General features: G+C 31.1%; 1 protein-coding gene across 9 annotated transcripts in view; it reads left to right on the plus strand.

The window, feature by feature from the left end:
• Positions 1 to 15,794, plus strand: part of LOC127730185 (uncharacterized) — a 57,574-nt gene that overhangs the window by 23,402 nt on the left and 18,378 nt on the right. For 5 of the 9 annotated variants that reach the window (XM_052238449.1, XM_052238453.1, XM_052238457.1 and 2 more), the window contains exons 4-11: positions 1,590 to 1,607; positions 2,561 to 2,742; positions 6,045 to 6,599; positions 7,090 to 7,154; positions 9,628 to 9,660; positions 12,202 to 12,349; positions 12,671 to 12,746; positions 13,622 to 13,809. In XM_052238449.1, coding sequence (XP_052094409.1) covers positions 1,590 to 1,607; positions 2,561 to 2,742; positions 6,045 to 6,599; positions 7,090 to 7,154; positions 9,628 to 9,660; positions 12,202 to 12,349; positions 12,671 to 12,746; positions 13,622 to 13,809 — 1,265 coding nt within the window. The remainder of the gene's footprint in view (positions 1 to 1,589; positions 1,608 to 2,560; positions 2,743 to 6,044; positions 6,600 to 7,089; positions 7,155 to 9,627; positions 9,661 to 12,201; positions 12,350 to 12,670; positions 12,747 to 13,621; positions 13,810 to 15,794) is intronic. The other 4 variants (XM_052238454.1, XM_052238455.1, XM_052238456.1 and 1 more) reach the window with 4 other exon arrangements.

Genomic DNA, 15,794 nt, shown 5'->3' on the forward strand with positions numbered 1-15,794 from the left:
TTTTATTTCAATTTTGTATCTTTTACATACAACCATATTAAAATTAGCTAACTTGTGAATGATATAAAGTATCCATATTTTCATCTCTCCCGTCTTCTATTGCAAAGTATAATTAGAGAATTGGTATGATTGAAACTGGTTTCTGGTTAGCATGACCTATTGTTGCATGTCATTGCAAGACCTTTTAAGTCCATATTTTAAATTCCAAAGGTGCTAAACTTTTCTGCATATAGGAATTTTACCATGGTACAATCTTATTAATTAATCTTTTATAAATTTAGCATTATTTTTGAATGCCACTTTTTAATAATTTTAGGTCCCTCCACAATTTTTATTTGTAAATATTGTCTCCCACTTTAAACACCAATCTTTTTAATGTTTTTATCAAACTTGGGAAAATGTCATCCACTTATGGAGACAGAATTTGATAAAATATGTCCATCCATAATTCATTTACCATGTATAGTTTAGTTTCCTTTGAATCTAATTGATCTATTGTAAATTATAATTTCCATTCAAAAAGCTCTAAATGACAGAGTGGCTCAAACAGGATAAACTTTTAATTAAGACTAAGTTAAACCCCTTCAAACATAATTGATGAATTAATGAGCTATTAAAAATTCTATAACCTACTAGATTGTGTAGCTGCTATATTATTAAGTTAAACACAAAAAAAAATCTATTTTTAAAATTCAAGATGTATGAAAGAACCTTAAGTGATGCTATGAAGGACTGGATAAAATATGTGAGACAAGAGTATGTGTTCTAATGAATGTTAGGAATAGCGTTTGTTCAGTTGCATGCTAAATGTCATTATTCTTAACCAAATTATACTAAAAAGTGCAAGAAATCTAAGTTTTAATGGGATTATTTTTTAAGAGATATATAGCCACATTTACACTGAAACATCCATTTTTGTTAAGTTTCTAGTACAATGTATGTACATTAATCTTAAATGCAGAAAATATTAGGAATGTTCGTGTCGGTGAACATTGTGAATGTACTTGTGTCTACAAGTGGAGAACAAGATAAAAGAATGACATTTTTAGCAGCAAAAAAGTTTTGAAGCTGAATCAAATTTTAATGAAGCAATTACTTTGAAACGAGATGCTGAGGAATACAACCTTATTGTATATCATCATTTTTTAACAATTTGGATTTACAACAAAGTTACACCTGGATTATCAAAACTGCAAAAATTCAAAAAACAAATCTAGACTTGAGAGGATTTATATAGAGTGACAATTTTATACTTTAACTTTATGGTTCAGAAATTAAAATGATAGTACAAGAAGGAATAAACAATCTATCCCAGATTTAAGAAGCTTATACATTATACTTTGAGAACTTTGACATAGAATAGCTAGTGTATTGAGGCGAGGAATTAAATAATAATACAAAGGTTCTTAGCTTATCCCTAATGATTTATTATTAGAAAGTATTCTAAATTACGATTTTTTTAAGTACAATGACTTTTGATGAGCAGGAATTTTTGAATTTATCCCAACAAGTACATAGCTATTCTCGGAAGTTTCACCCATTGGCTTACAGTGATTCGTGGATATTACGTCCTTTATCTGTTATTTCAGAAGTTTCCAGAGAGGAGGGTAGGTTTGATTATTTTGTTTATTTTGTTGTAGCACTTTGATTTTGCATAAGCAAGGCTGTTTACTTTGTATGCATTATAGAGTGGCAGCTTCTTTAGTTTTGGCTTTATCTGTATTTCTGTTAAAAGATAAACATACATAATATGAAAGGTTGAAACAAATGCATGTTCCTGGTAAATGTTTACAAGCACTTGTTGAGTTTGATTCACTCATAGATTATTTTAACAGCAGTTGGGTAAATGATGGTTGATTAAGATTGTACTTTAAGTTTTTGTTTGAATATTTGCTTATAAGACAATATAAGATTAATAATGGTGGCATGTTTGTGTATTTGCGTCAGAGAACAGAATTGGAAACAAAAATTTATATAGGCATGCCTTTGCTTACTATTCCCTGGTAGTATTGAATTTTTTCTCTCTTAGAAAATGTTAGTTTGCATGTTTTATGTTTGGCACTTATTGGAATGGAAGCAAGGATCTTGGTAAAGACTTTTGTAAAAGCTAATTGACATAACAATTGTATGATTTGTACATTGAATGCTAAAAATGACAGTTTTCTTCATTGGATAATTTTTCAAATCAATAAGAAAAAAGGTCATATAGGGTATATATCATTGATACAGCAACCCAATGAAACAAAATAACCAAAAGACATCCAGAGGTAAACATACAGTCAAAATTAAAATCGGTATTTGCCAAAATCTTAAATTTTAGGAGTCTAAAAAAGTTGGTTATAGATCAAACAGAGAATAAAAAAAATCTGCCATCAACACCGAATTCTCCAAATAACATTAAGTTGTTACAGAAAAAAATCAACGACAAAGTTCCTCAAGTTCAAGAATATGTGGTGGTTTTAAGACAGAACAAAGGCATCATCAAACCTATTATAGGAAAACTAGAAAAGCTACATAATAGAAAACAGATTTCCTAAAACTTGATGACTTTATCTTACAGATAGCCTTACAGCTGAATTAAACAATGAACGACTACAGGAACAGAGATATAAAGCAAGAAGTCAGTCAGATTCTGGCTTACTTAATGGCCATTTGGGTCTGTCAGAAAGTAGAACACAGGAAAGTGGTGCTGAGAGTGTTAAAATGGGATTGTTGTTCCAAGCACGTAGTTTGGATGATAGGGTAATTAATACATTATACAACTATATTGTGTTCTTTTCTTATTACCGAATGCTTTAAATTATATATCTCATTACATTGTAAATTCTGTTGAAGCTTTTTATTTTGTTGAAATTTTTATTTTCCTGTTAAAAAAAAGAGTTTTAAATAGATTAAAGCCATAAGATTAAGTAATGCAAATTCTTATTAACTTTGACAAGGTTAATAAGAGTTAATGGTTTGAAACTTAAGTATTCTTTTAAAAGGGGGTTTAGGGGTGGATGTTATCTGGATTTCCCAGAAAATAAACTCTGATTCCCAAATTTTCCAAAAAAATAGAGCATTCTTTTCTGACCCCAAAACATTAATCATTATTTCCCGAGTCAGGATAAGTGTAAATCCTGAATTTCTGAAAAAATAAAGGTCCAATCCCAACATCCTGAAAATGTCCTTCCGTCCCTCTTTAAAAAAAAAAACTTTTTGCAGAAAATTGAATATCAACGAGATTCTTAACATTAAAAATGAGCAACAAGAGAATAAACCTTTAGGTTCTCTAGATTGTATTTTATTTGAGTAATTTACAAGTAGGCATTAATGGCCCTGATAAATACAGATTGTGAAATATTTGGACAGAGATGACCAATGAACTAAATTCCATAGGAAATAGACAACAGCAACACCGGAGAAGGAAATTCACCATGTCAGAATCTAATGCATTCTGGGTTATATTTTCCAAAGCTTACATCAAAACATTGTGATTGGCCAACAATGTTCTAACAAGGAACATTCAACCGATGACATGACTCTATTTCCTTAGTGGGGTACTATGGTATGAGCAATGAAATTACCCATAGTCCTTAATTCTGAAATGGCGAATTCAAAAATCACTCTTATAAAATGTCCATTGGGTCATCCTGATCTTTTTTTAAACATTAAATGAAATCCTAAAAAGTTTAAAAGGTTGTGAATAGCTTATTCTTTTGTATTCTTACTCGTGGCTGATTGCCTTTCATATCATCATCTGTTGGAATTTTTAAGTGTAAAATTTAGAGGAATAATCAGCATTTTTTCGCCAATGAAATACCTAAGCTAGATCTGAGAAATGATACTTTATTTATTTTGCTTAATGACAGTTACATGTCTTGTATAATACATCATTTCAGTTCCCTCATGTACCTTATCTCTTGTTCATTCTTGTACAACTTATAAACAAACCCATTTGGAAAATATTCAACAATTTTACTCATTGAAAATCCTTTTACACACAAATGATCAATTCTTATCCGTACAATGTGATAAATGAAGTTAAATGGTCTGACTTTTAAATATTCATACGTAATTGTTTGGGATTGATTTCAAATATTTTGGAGTTTAAAGACCATCAATTTATTTACATAAACTTTTTTGAATAAGGTGTGCTGAAATAATTTTTGAATCTGTGAAACAACACTTTTAAACTATTAGAAATGCTGACTCTCTTTTATTTTCTAATGATTATCAAATTTTGGTAAATATTTTATCAATGGAAAATACTACTGATTATATCTTATCTCCTGAGATTTATATATACAGTATATGTATAAGTTAATAATATAAAGGGTAAATAGTAAATTGAAAGACATATGGAAGCTGCAATAAAATTGGTGACATAATATGCATGCATAGTAAATAGCTTTTGGAACAAAATGGAATTTTCCTTATTGGAATGAAAGAAACCTAAAAAAAGTGAAGCCAGCATAAATTAGAAATCTCCTACGCCCTCAGTTTGTGATGCACATTCAAGGAAAGAACTCTCAACAACTATTTTCTTTTGAGTACTGAGTTATCTTCATCTTAAACTCTTGCCTGTGTTTAATTTTCATATCTCAAATCCTTACTAATAACAGATTTGTTTACAGTTACATGTGACAGTTTTATGTCATGTGAGGTTCCAGTTATATGGATACTTATTATACTCTGGGTCCAAAGGAGGGGGTATTCTTTTCTGTCTGTATGTCCGTTTGTCCGTACGTTCATTTTTCACATGAAATTTCAGTCATATTTTTCTTGTGAACTACAAGTCAGAGCTTATTGAAATGTGTTTATAATAGATTTCATGTGGACATGCTATACTGTATGATGCATTTTCACATTCATAGCTTAAACTTCCTTTTTACCCAATACATGTACTTAGTTATTTATAAAAATGGTGCCCATGTATGAAGTTTTTGTCACATTTTTTTGAAAGAAATACAAATCAGAGCATCTTGAAATTTGTTATAAACGTTCACTTGAGCATGCATGCTATACTGTATGAAACATTTTTACATCCATTGCTTTTTGACTTTCTGTTTACTGAATACTTATAGCAGAGGTATCATATGTGAGCAGTAGCTTACAGTTTAACTTGTTAATACACAGAATAATAAAAACAAAATAATTGGTTTTTTAGTTAAATTTTAATTCCAATAAAATTGATATTGGAAAGAGGGAATATGTTAGAGAGACAACAACCGGACCAAAGAGCAGAAAACAGCCCAAGGCCACCTATGGGTCTTCAACACAGCTAAAAAATCCCACAACCGTCAGCTGGCCCCTTAACTATAATGTATACTAGACTTCTTAGAGCATGTTGTATGAGAGGGAGAGGGGTGGTGTCATCCTGAATTTCAGAACAAATATAGCATTTCTTTTCCGGATCCAGAAAAACTAATCCTTAATCCCTGAGTCCGGACATGTGTTAATCCTGAAATAGAGCAAAAATATATGTCCAATACCAAATTTCTGCAAAAATAAAGGCCCACTCTGGATGTCTGGAACAAGGTCCTTCTGCCCTCTTGAATGGATGTCAGTAAAATTCTAGTAAACTTCATATTTTTTTAACCATTTATTACAGTAAAAGTTATGGAGCTGTACCCAAAACAACATTTGATTTATGATAAATGGAAGTATGAATATATTGTATTGAAAAGAACAGCATTAAGTGTCTATAGCAATAAGGAAATATATAGTCAAACGATTGGGTCATGGTTCTGGTGATATATACTTATAAGCACATAATTAATATACATTTGCTAAATTTAATGATATTCCATCCTGAAAAAAGCTTGGTTCAAAATGGCAATGATCTGGAGATATTAAACACTCATACTGAAAGCATAAAGGTGTTCTTAAAATAAAAGGTTAATAAACTTTAAATAACCTGGAACTACATTGATTTAATACAGGAAAGACATTGTTAAGGAAAAGAATAAATGTAAATATTTTACCATGATTTTTTTGTCTTAAAAAAATCAAATTTCATGTATTATATATGTTTTGATGTTAAAATATTTCTTTCATTTCAGATGGAATCATTCAAAACTTTGTTGGAAGAGAAACAATTAACTCATGAAGAAAAGGCTAAAGTTTTTGATCAGGTCAGAACAAACCATGAAAGACTGAGACATGACTATTTACAGTCAAAAGAAGACTATAACGTTCTGAAACGGTCACAGCCTAATTTAACTGATATTAACTTTGATGGAGACAAAGAGTTAGAAGGAGAATTGTTTAGACTTGGAATGAAATTTGATGAAATCCATGAAGCTATTGAACAAAGTGAAAAAGAAAAAGCCTCAGAGCGACAACCTTTTCAGAAAAAAATGGTTGATGCAAACACTTCTGACATGTCAGATGTTAATTCTAGCGACCATGAAGGTAGGTCTGTTGACCAAATGAAAAAGAAAATGAAAGGGACCATAGCAGGTGATGACTTGATTAAACCAAGGGAGAATACTGAATTTGAACAGAAAGTGAAACATTTACATGAGGAATATAGTGCTCTAATGGATAGGTATCGTAGATTGAAGCAAATGGCTCAGACACCAGAGAGGGAAGAGGAAATAGATAATCTCGTTCGTGTAAGTGTCATTGACTTAACTTTATAACTTAGCTTCTGTTTTTTCAGGAATAAGAACTTTCTTGTCATGCTTGTTAACTGTGTTTATAGTCAAAATACACTACATCAAACACATTTGTTTCCCTTTTTTTCACAAAACTTACAGTGAAAATTCTGAACTTTCTATACTAAACATTTGAGTATACACAAAAGTTATAGTACTGACACATAAGTCTTATACAAAGTGCAGATATATTCAAACTTAGTTGAGTTAAAGGAATACACATTTGTAAATTGTAACAAATTTGTCCAAAATGAATTTTGCATAACAAAATCAAAAACAGTTCAACCATGCAGTTTTAAATTAGTTGCGTTAATTGACAACAAAATAAATAGTTTTATGTATCAGTATTTTTGTGGGAATTTTCAATTTATCATTATGATTTAATATAAAATAATTAAGAGTCTTACACTGATAGATTTTTTACGAATAGCTATATTACATTTTGTAGAAACTAAGAAATATTTGTGATGATGAACCCGACATCTTTAGAATGCCAAGGGAATTGCAAGAAAGGTAAGATCACTTGTTCATCAAGTTACTTAAGGTTAAAGATATAGCAGGATATTTACATTGTTGTCTTTGTTTCAGCAGATAGTCAGTAATTTCTTAAAAGTTATTTTATGTGCTTTTTAATGCTTTAGCTAATAATTGCAGTACTAAAATGTAACAGATTAAAAATTAACATCCATATTCATAATTATCTTTCTGTTTACTAGATATATAATTTCCTTTTTATGTAAAACACAGAAAAAATTAAGCAAATTTAGTAAGCAAATAACGTCTGTCTGTCTGTGTCCATCTGTCAACACTTTGTACTACAACTCAAATTTGATTAAACCAATTCTCATGTAATTTTAACACAATATTAGGATTGACCGAAAAACTCTCCTTTTCTGTTTCAATTTTGAAAATATATGGCTTTGTCTCTCTAGAGTTGCAGGACTTATCTATTAGATTTTAGGCAATTTATTTCCTCAATTTTACATTATTGTTGAGATTGAGAAAGAGGAACCTCCCTTTAACTTTTATTAATTTTCTGATTTCCAGAGTTGCAGGACTTATATTGTCAGATTTAAATGAATTTTTCATATGTTGTACCATATAATGATTTATCGAAAACTTTAAATTATCGTTGGAATTGGTGAACATAACACACTGTTCAATTTCAAAAAAATAATACATCTAAGAGTATCATCATGCATGTTTTTCTATTTTGTAAACAGAGTCATTTTATTTGCCTCTGATTAAATACCTTTTAGATAGAATATATCAAAAATGCAAAATAAAGGCACTGCTACTTATTCAATTTGCTGAATAAATGTAAAGCCTTCCATCATGTATTTCTCCAGTACTACTGAACAGAATAACTTTATATTTGGTCAGTAGCCCAACAGTAATGTGTTGTAACTTGTATGCGCTTTTCAGATCTCAGAAACCCACTTCCTATTTTCCAATACTTTGAAATACGAGTGGGGGTATGCTAAGCACAACAACATATGCAATCTTGTTAATATCATGCTTCAACTATATTAACCAAGTTCACTGATATTTTTAAATAAATTGCTGGTCTACTCTGCACCTACAGCATTTGGTAGATTAAGCTGCATGTACTTAACACACGAACAAAACCCTAAAATGGCAAGCTTCTGTTATATAAAGCATATATACCTCACAAATAATGTAACAAGTGCCCACAAGGTTACCTTTAACAAAGGCATATGCAAAACTTAATTGTATCTAACATGCATTACTGACAAATTGATTCCATTTATTAACTTTTTACTTTATTTTCTTCTTGCTTTGCTTGCCTTTCTAACACGGACATCGTTTAACTCCTTCTAACAGTAGTATAGCAGCTTCTAGTCGCAGCAGTAGTACTAATTGGTTTAATGAAGAAATTGAAAGGTAATTTCATAATGATTATTTTGATATATTGTAAGTAAGTTATCTGTAAGGCTCAGAGGTAAAAAAAAAAAACAGATTTGACTATGATATCAACTAATACACTGATATACTGCAGATTTATTATTTTTCGTAGCAACCACATTTTTGTGGGTACAGGTGAACCCCAAATTTGAATGTTCAACAAATTACAAATTCTCTGTAGGCTTGAATGCAGACTTTGGCAAAACCATGAAATCAAATATCCAAGAAAATGGAAGTTTTCAATCTACGAAAATTGGTACCCACAAAAATAAATTAATCCCCATTAATAAAGAACCTTACGGAATAAGAACCAAGGTAATAGGAAATGAGTTACATATTAATGAAGTCCCAATATAAATCTTTACGTTTTTTAATGTGATATTTTGCCAGTGAAAATATGAAAAGGTGACAATCAGGAGCATTTTGAAAAGGCAGTTATCAAGGTTTTATGTTTCATGAAGTTTGGTATTAACCTTATATGTATATGGTCATGCCTTTCAAGAATTCTCACAAAAAAAAACAAGGGGACAACAAACATGAAATTGGAATTAAAAATATTTCCAGTCAAATTAAGGAAAACAGAAATCTGCATTTCAATTATTGCAATACTGTATAGAATAAGGATGTAAAATAACTGGGTCCTTCTTTCATGGATAAGGGATTTTTAATGAGGGCCGTATCCAAGGATATTGAATAAATAGGACCAACTCTATATTGATAAATTTTAATCTCGCATTTTGTCCCCTGAAAATCTAACCACATATGTGGAAATGTCCAAGCTTCAAAACAAACCATCATATATGTATCCAAGTTTATGATATGGATAAATGAATTGAAGAAAATGTTGCTATTACTGCCTACCTAAAATAAATTCCACATATCAACCCTTATGGCTATGCTTGGGTAGTATTTAGGGAACTTTTTTTTAGAATGTAGAGGTACTGCTTCAGATTTTAATTAAATAATAAAAGAATAAAATAAAAGATTAACAATTCAGGTGTGATAGTTAAGTAATCACAATATTGAAAGTTTTATCAAAGTGATGGTACATTTTTTACAGTTCCTCACCAGAGGAAATAGATAGTGATGATGGGTAAGTTGTTTTAATATGGAATTCTGGGTAAACACTTTCAGCTGTAAAATGACAGATTTATGATATCTTGTTAACTTAACTAAAAATCTTATTTCTGTGTGAAATTGTTTGTTTGAAAATCTACCGTATACTGACTTGCCAGTTGAAAATATTATATGTAAAGTGAAAAGTATAAGCTTATATTAGTATTATGTACTGCATGATTTGTTTTGAAGCAGTGAGAGTTGAATTGGATACCCAGAATTCCATATATTGGAGATGAAAAGATAATTTTTTGTGGAATTGGCTAAAATGGCAGATTTGACACTGTATTTAATTTGATAATATTATGTATATATTTGTTATATGAATGTATTTTTCATGTATTTACTAGTCAAATTATCGTCACATAACATTTGCTGTAACATTTATTTCTGCTCATTTAGTGATACATGTACATGCTATTTACAAATTTTATTTATTTTTTGCCATTTAGATTTTTAAACTTAGTATTGCAGCATCTTTATGCTAATTCTGTATTGTGTAAGTCTTTGTGAATCTGAGCTAACATTGAGAAGAACATGAAAAAAAATATTTCATGAAGACTGAAATTAACTTCAGATTTTGAAAAATGAATTGAATTAAGGTATATCACAAAAGTTACATAGATTTTGGCACATGAACTACAGATTTTAGTAGAAATGGGATGTTATGTTCACTTGAAGAGATTTGAGGAAGAACAAATCTTTGATTCACTCACTCTCGGCCCGGGGTCTTAGAAATGTTGTAAATGAATTTAACACAGACTATCAAAGATTTGCAATCAAAACGGCATACCTACCCTAAGGGGGACTGGGCAATAGAAGTATGGTCACTCTTTGTCTTCCTTCTTCCACTGGCAGTAAAATCCTTGCCCAAGTGGGGCATCCGTTCGGATCGGTTGGATGCATAAATATGCAGCCAAGACCAGTCAGAATGGGGACTTTAAATATGTGCCTCTTGTAGAGAGAGTGCCAAATGCTCTCTGCACATTAAGAACCCTTGCAATAAGTCTGAAGGTTTCGTAGGTGGCCTGTTGCAAGGCTAAATGTCTGTCCCTATCCAATTCACTCTCATTTTCTAAATTAAAAAAAAAAAGTTCAAATTTCCCACCCTTCATCCCGGCCGACCCTGCTTTAATGACTTTTGTTGAGTTTTACTTCCATATTCATATCTCAGGCACGATGGACAGAAGGATGATGTAAACAAGTGCATGGATGCAACTTGGGAGAGAGAGTCAGCAAAAATTAGGTCACTGTGACTCATTTATTCTTTATTGACTATGATTAAGTTTTTGTCCAAGGTCATATGTCAAAACTTTAAAAAGCTGAAACTTAAGGTTGAAAGGTCACATAGATGTAAATGAACTGTACAAAATGATATTGACAAAGAGAAATACTATTAACTTCATTCATAGTGTTTAATTGTTGCTCCAGCTGCATAAATCTAGCCGTGTATTTAAAACAAATAATAAAAGTTTTATCTTTACATATTACTGTCACATTTTATCACAAGGGGGGCTCGGTGGTTGAGTGGTCTTTAGTTGTTGAACTACCGTATCACTAGCCTGTCAATACTGAGGTTGTGAGATCAAATCCAGCACATTGCAGGTGTGCTCGACAACTCCGATCTTTATTGACTAGAATTGTCAGTTTTCCTACTGAATGTCAGTGGTTCTCTCGAGGCACTCAGACTTCCTCCACCAATAAAAACTGACTGCCACAAAATAGCACAATAGTGCTGAAAGTGGCATTAAACATCAATTAATCAATCAATCAATCAATCACATTTTATTACTGGTCATTATTACATGTATAATTTAGCATGACAACTTTAGTTTAACATAAGGTGTATTATATATTGGTTAATGATTTTATACTAGATATATAATCAAATTGTTACAAACTGGACAGGATTTATTGCAATGGTCATCAAAACAATAGTGTCACATTTTGTTAAACATTTTTTTTTTTATATCACATGTATATGTAAATTGTTACATATTCACATGATGTATAATTCACTTTTTGCATCATAATTTCATGCAGTTTTATTTATTTGCACTTAATTTTAAAACTGAATCAATTTATTTCCAAAATATTGCTAGCATAAGCATCCATCAATAGTGAATTAAAGTAAATACAGTGGAAATTATTTCTCAAAATGTAATATATACCATTTTCCATTAAATGGATAAAATTAATTAAATAATTTTACAGTTGTTCACTGATTTGCCCTCAAAATTAAAAAAAATTGCAACTAGAGTGCCTTGTCTGTGAACTGATACCTTTCTATACTGATGGAGATTGCTGAGACATATTAAAAAGAAGAGAATTATAAAGTGCAAATTTATTCTTCACAAGGGAGGTTAAACTGACCAAAACATAGTCAAAATAAATCAGTCTCCTGATATGAATTAACAATTTAAGGTATCATGTTTATTTTTGTTTATTGTATGCCTATGAGTTTAATCAGTCCCTTAATTATTATTTTGAGTTTGACTAATAAATTAGCATATTACAGGTGGGAACAAATACATGATGGTGACGAAGAAGCTAGACTCCTAGGAAGGCGACGCCCATCAGAGGCCGTATCAGAAAACGGACCTATACAAAATGGAGTCAGAAGAAAAGAACCTTATGCAAGTGTTGAAAATCAAAGTTTTATAAGGGTTTGTAGAAGTGAACATGTTTTTTTAACTTTATTGACAAACAGAAACTTAATAGATAAAATACTGTGTAATTGTCAATACATGTATAACTGAATTTTCATGGAGCAAAAATTTCGACCAACCATTTTAAAAGGTGAATTGATGTATTTGTTCAAATTTTTCCTTCTCCTCAGATATGTATTGTAAACAAATGAATATATCCAATACCAAACAACTTCATTAAAAAGATTTGAAACATTATTTAAAAGAAATAAGACTTCATTAGATTTTTACTTTATTTTTGCTTCAAACATTTAAGTAATATGTCACATGATTTTACAGGGAAGAGAAAATAATCCTAATGCATCTATGGAAAACGCTCTGGAAAGGTCAAGGTCACACCAGGATATGAATGGAGGTTAGTACTTGTCTTGTTCAGTAAATATGGATGCTAGTTGTGCGATGAGGTAATTTTCATTTCAGTGTTAAAATAAAATCGTTCAAATCGATATGAAATACTAGCTTGCTTCTCAACCAATTACAGTCTAAAGAATGCTGCAATAGAAAAAGATGAGTAAGCTTAACTATTACAGACATCTGTACATTAGTATATGGTAATGAATTTCATTTGGCAACTGAGATTTTTGTTTTTTATCAACTTGCACTTACTTCTGTTCTTTAAAATTCTGTTATAAGTGATTGCCAAATTCCCCATGGCTTGTTGGCTGATGAGGGGCAAGTTTTGATCATTTATAAATATTCAGCAATAAAAGTCTGATCAATCAGTTTTTAACAGTTTTGTGGTTAGGTTGATTTAATTAAGTGTTTTTGGAGTTGATTTCATATATTCTAAATGATTAATGAATAAAAGATTAGTTGACACAAGCCGCTTTTGTACTGGATACAGGATTGTAGAAGAAAATGGTAAATGGCATTGTAAAGGAAAGGCGAAAGATACCAAAGGGACATTCAAACTCATTAGTCGAAAAAGGAACTGACAGTTCCAGTGCAAAAAACTAAAAACTATCAAAAGACAAAACAACAGTATGCAAAACACAATATAGAAAACCAAAGACTGAGCAAAACAAACCTCATCAAAAATGGGGGGAGATCCAGAGTAAAATTTTCATATTTTAAGAATTTAAATTAGATAAAAACAGTCTCTCAGTTATAAGATCATGTATTGAAGTGTAATATGACATGTTAAAATTGTTCATCCATATTCATTCTTATTTGTTAAATAACATTTCGGGCAACAAGTCATTTAAAACGGAACATTTGCTTATATTATAGATCTTACAAGAGAAAGTGGATTACCAGGATCCTATAATTTTTCTGGAAGTCAAGGTAGCTTATCATCTAGAGACAGTAGAGGGAGATCACCCAGGGAGTTTGATCGTTCATTTGATAGAGATTCACCTCATTTACCTCGCCCAAGAAGACATGATCTTAGAGACCCTAGACGAATGGATAGAAAAAAGGTTTGTGAGGATTGGGGGTTCTACAAAAATGTTCTCGTTGGTGTAGGCTGTACAGTGACCAGTAATTGCTTTTATCTTCGTCATTAGAACTCTGGTGGATAGTTGTCTCATTGTCAATCATGCCACATCTCCTTATTGTTATATGTAAATATATGAATGATGCTGTTTAGAATTTATTAACAACAAAAATTGATATTATATGATTAATCTTTCTTGCTATGCATTTTTAATTTGGCAGGAAACATTATTTAACCATTTAGAACATTGCAAAGTGATTTTCCTACAAAATTTGAACCACAATTTTCTTGAAAACAAGCACAGAAACCAATGTTTTATTTCATGATTTTTCAAAGATGGTATCTTGATCTTCAACCGAAATCATAATTGCATCCACTCCGCTTTAGTTCCAACTTCAATATTACAAACTCTTTTGTAGTTTTGTGGTTAAGCCTTGAGTGTTGGGGTCATTTGTAATATCTCTTGCTGTATCAAACAAAAGACATTAGAATTAGTATTAGCAGCTTTTCTACGAAGCACTCAGCATTTAGGAGTAAGAGCAAAGACTGGTCCGCTTGGAGTCACAATAATGTGTCTGAGTATGTTATGTTTTTCTGTGGACTGTTCCCTTGACTAATTCTAGTACAAAGCAGTCTGTGCACCACTTATTGTGGACCTGTTTCTGTATTGTTATGAGTTACAATTTATGACTAAAATCAGCAAAGACCCATCGAAACAACATCTGATACAAAAATTTAATAACACTTTTAAATATTTAGATGATATATTGGCTTTCAATAATGACGACTGCAATATGTACACTAAAGAGATATAGCCTGCTGAACTGACTTTAGATAAAGCTAATACTAACAATAAACACTGCCCTTTCCTGGGTGTTGATATCTATATCTCTAACAGGAAGCTTAATACCAAAATTTACGATAAAAGAGATGATTTTTCATTTCCTATTGTTAATTATCTAATTTTAGATGGTGACATTCCCTTGTCACCATCTTATGGTGTTTATATATCTCAACTTGTTCGATTCGCTCATGTATGTAACAACATATTAGATTTTAACAAAAGAAATCTGTATTACTGAAAAATTATTACACCAGGGTTTTCGATATCACAAACTAGTAAAAACATTTACTAAATTTTATCATTGGTACAAGGACATCATTTGTAAATATAAATCAACATGCAGACATCTTATACGTTCAGGTATTTCACATCCAATTTTTTATGGTAATGTTCTTTACAAAGCACAAAAATGTCTTCATTCACCTCAAAAGCTAACCAAACCTTTAAACAGACTTTTCAGAAGGGATATAGTTACCATACTGTTGTCAGGTCATTAAAGATGGCATATTTTGGTATTAATATTGATTCACTCATGGGGTCTTTGCATCAGAAATAAACACATTTATTCTCAAACCAGTTGTTGGCATGATACGAGTTATGTTCTTCTCATATATTTTATGATGGTATGATACTAAACCCCTAACGGGAGGGATTGTGCTTGATTTTCATATGATGAAGACATTATCTTTCAATCAGTTTAATTGCGGTCTGGAGCTGGCATGTCAGTAACTGCTAGTAGTCCTTTGTTAATGTATGTATCATTGTCATTTTGCTTAGTTTCTTTTGTTACCTATTCTGACATTGGACTTGGACTTCTTTTAAACTGAGTTTTACTGTGCATATTGCTGTGTGTTTGTTTATTCTACATTGGCTAGAGGTATAGGAGGAGGGTTGAGATCTCACAAAACATGTTTAATCCATTTTTTGCGGCTGTCCCAAGTCAGGAGCCTCTGGCCTTTGTTAGTCTTTTATGTTTTTTAATTTTAGTTTATTTATATGTTTCGGAGTTTAGTGTGATGTCCATTTTCACTGAACTAGTACACATTTTTGTTTTGGGCCAGCTGAAGTCTGGTTGAGGGATTTTCTTGCTGTGTTGAAGACCCATTGGTGGCCTTGGGCTGTTT

Source organism: Mytilus californianus, unplaced genomic scaffold, assembly GCF_021869535.1.
Source record: "Mytilus californianus isolate M0D057914Y unplaced genomic scaffold, xbMytCali1.0.p SCAF_2, whole genome shotgun sequence".
Classification (NCBI taxonomy): Eukaryota; Metazoa; Mollusca; class Bivalvia; order Mytilida; family Mytilidae; genus Mytilus; species Mytilus californianus.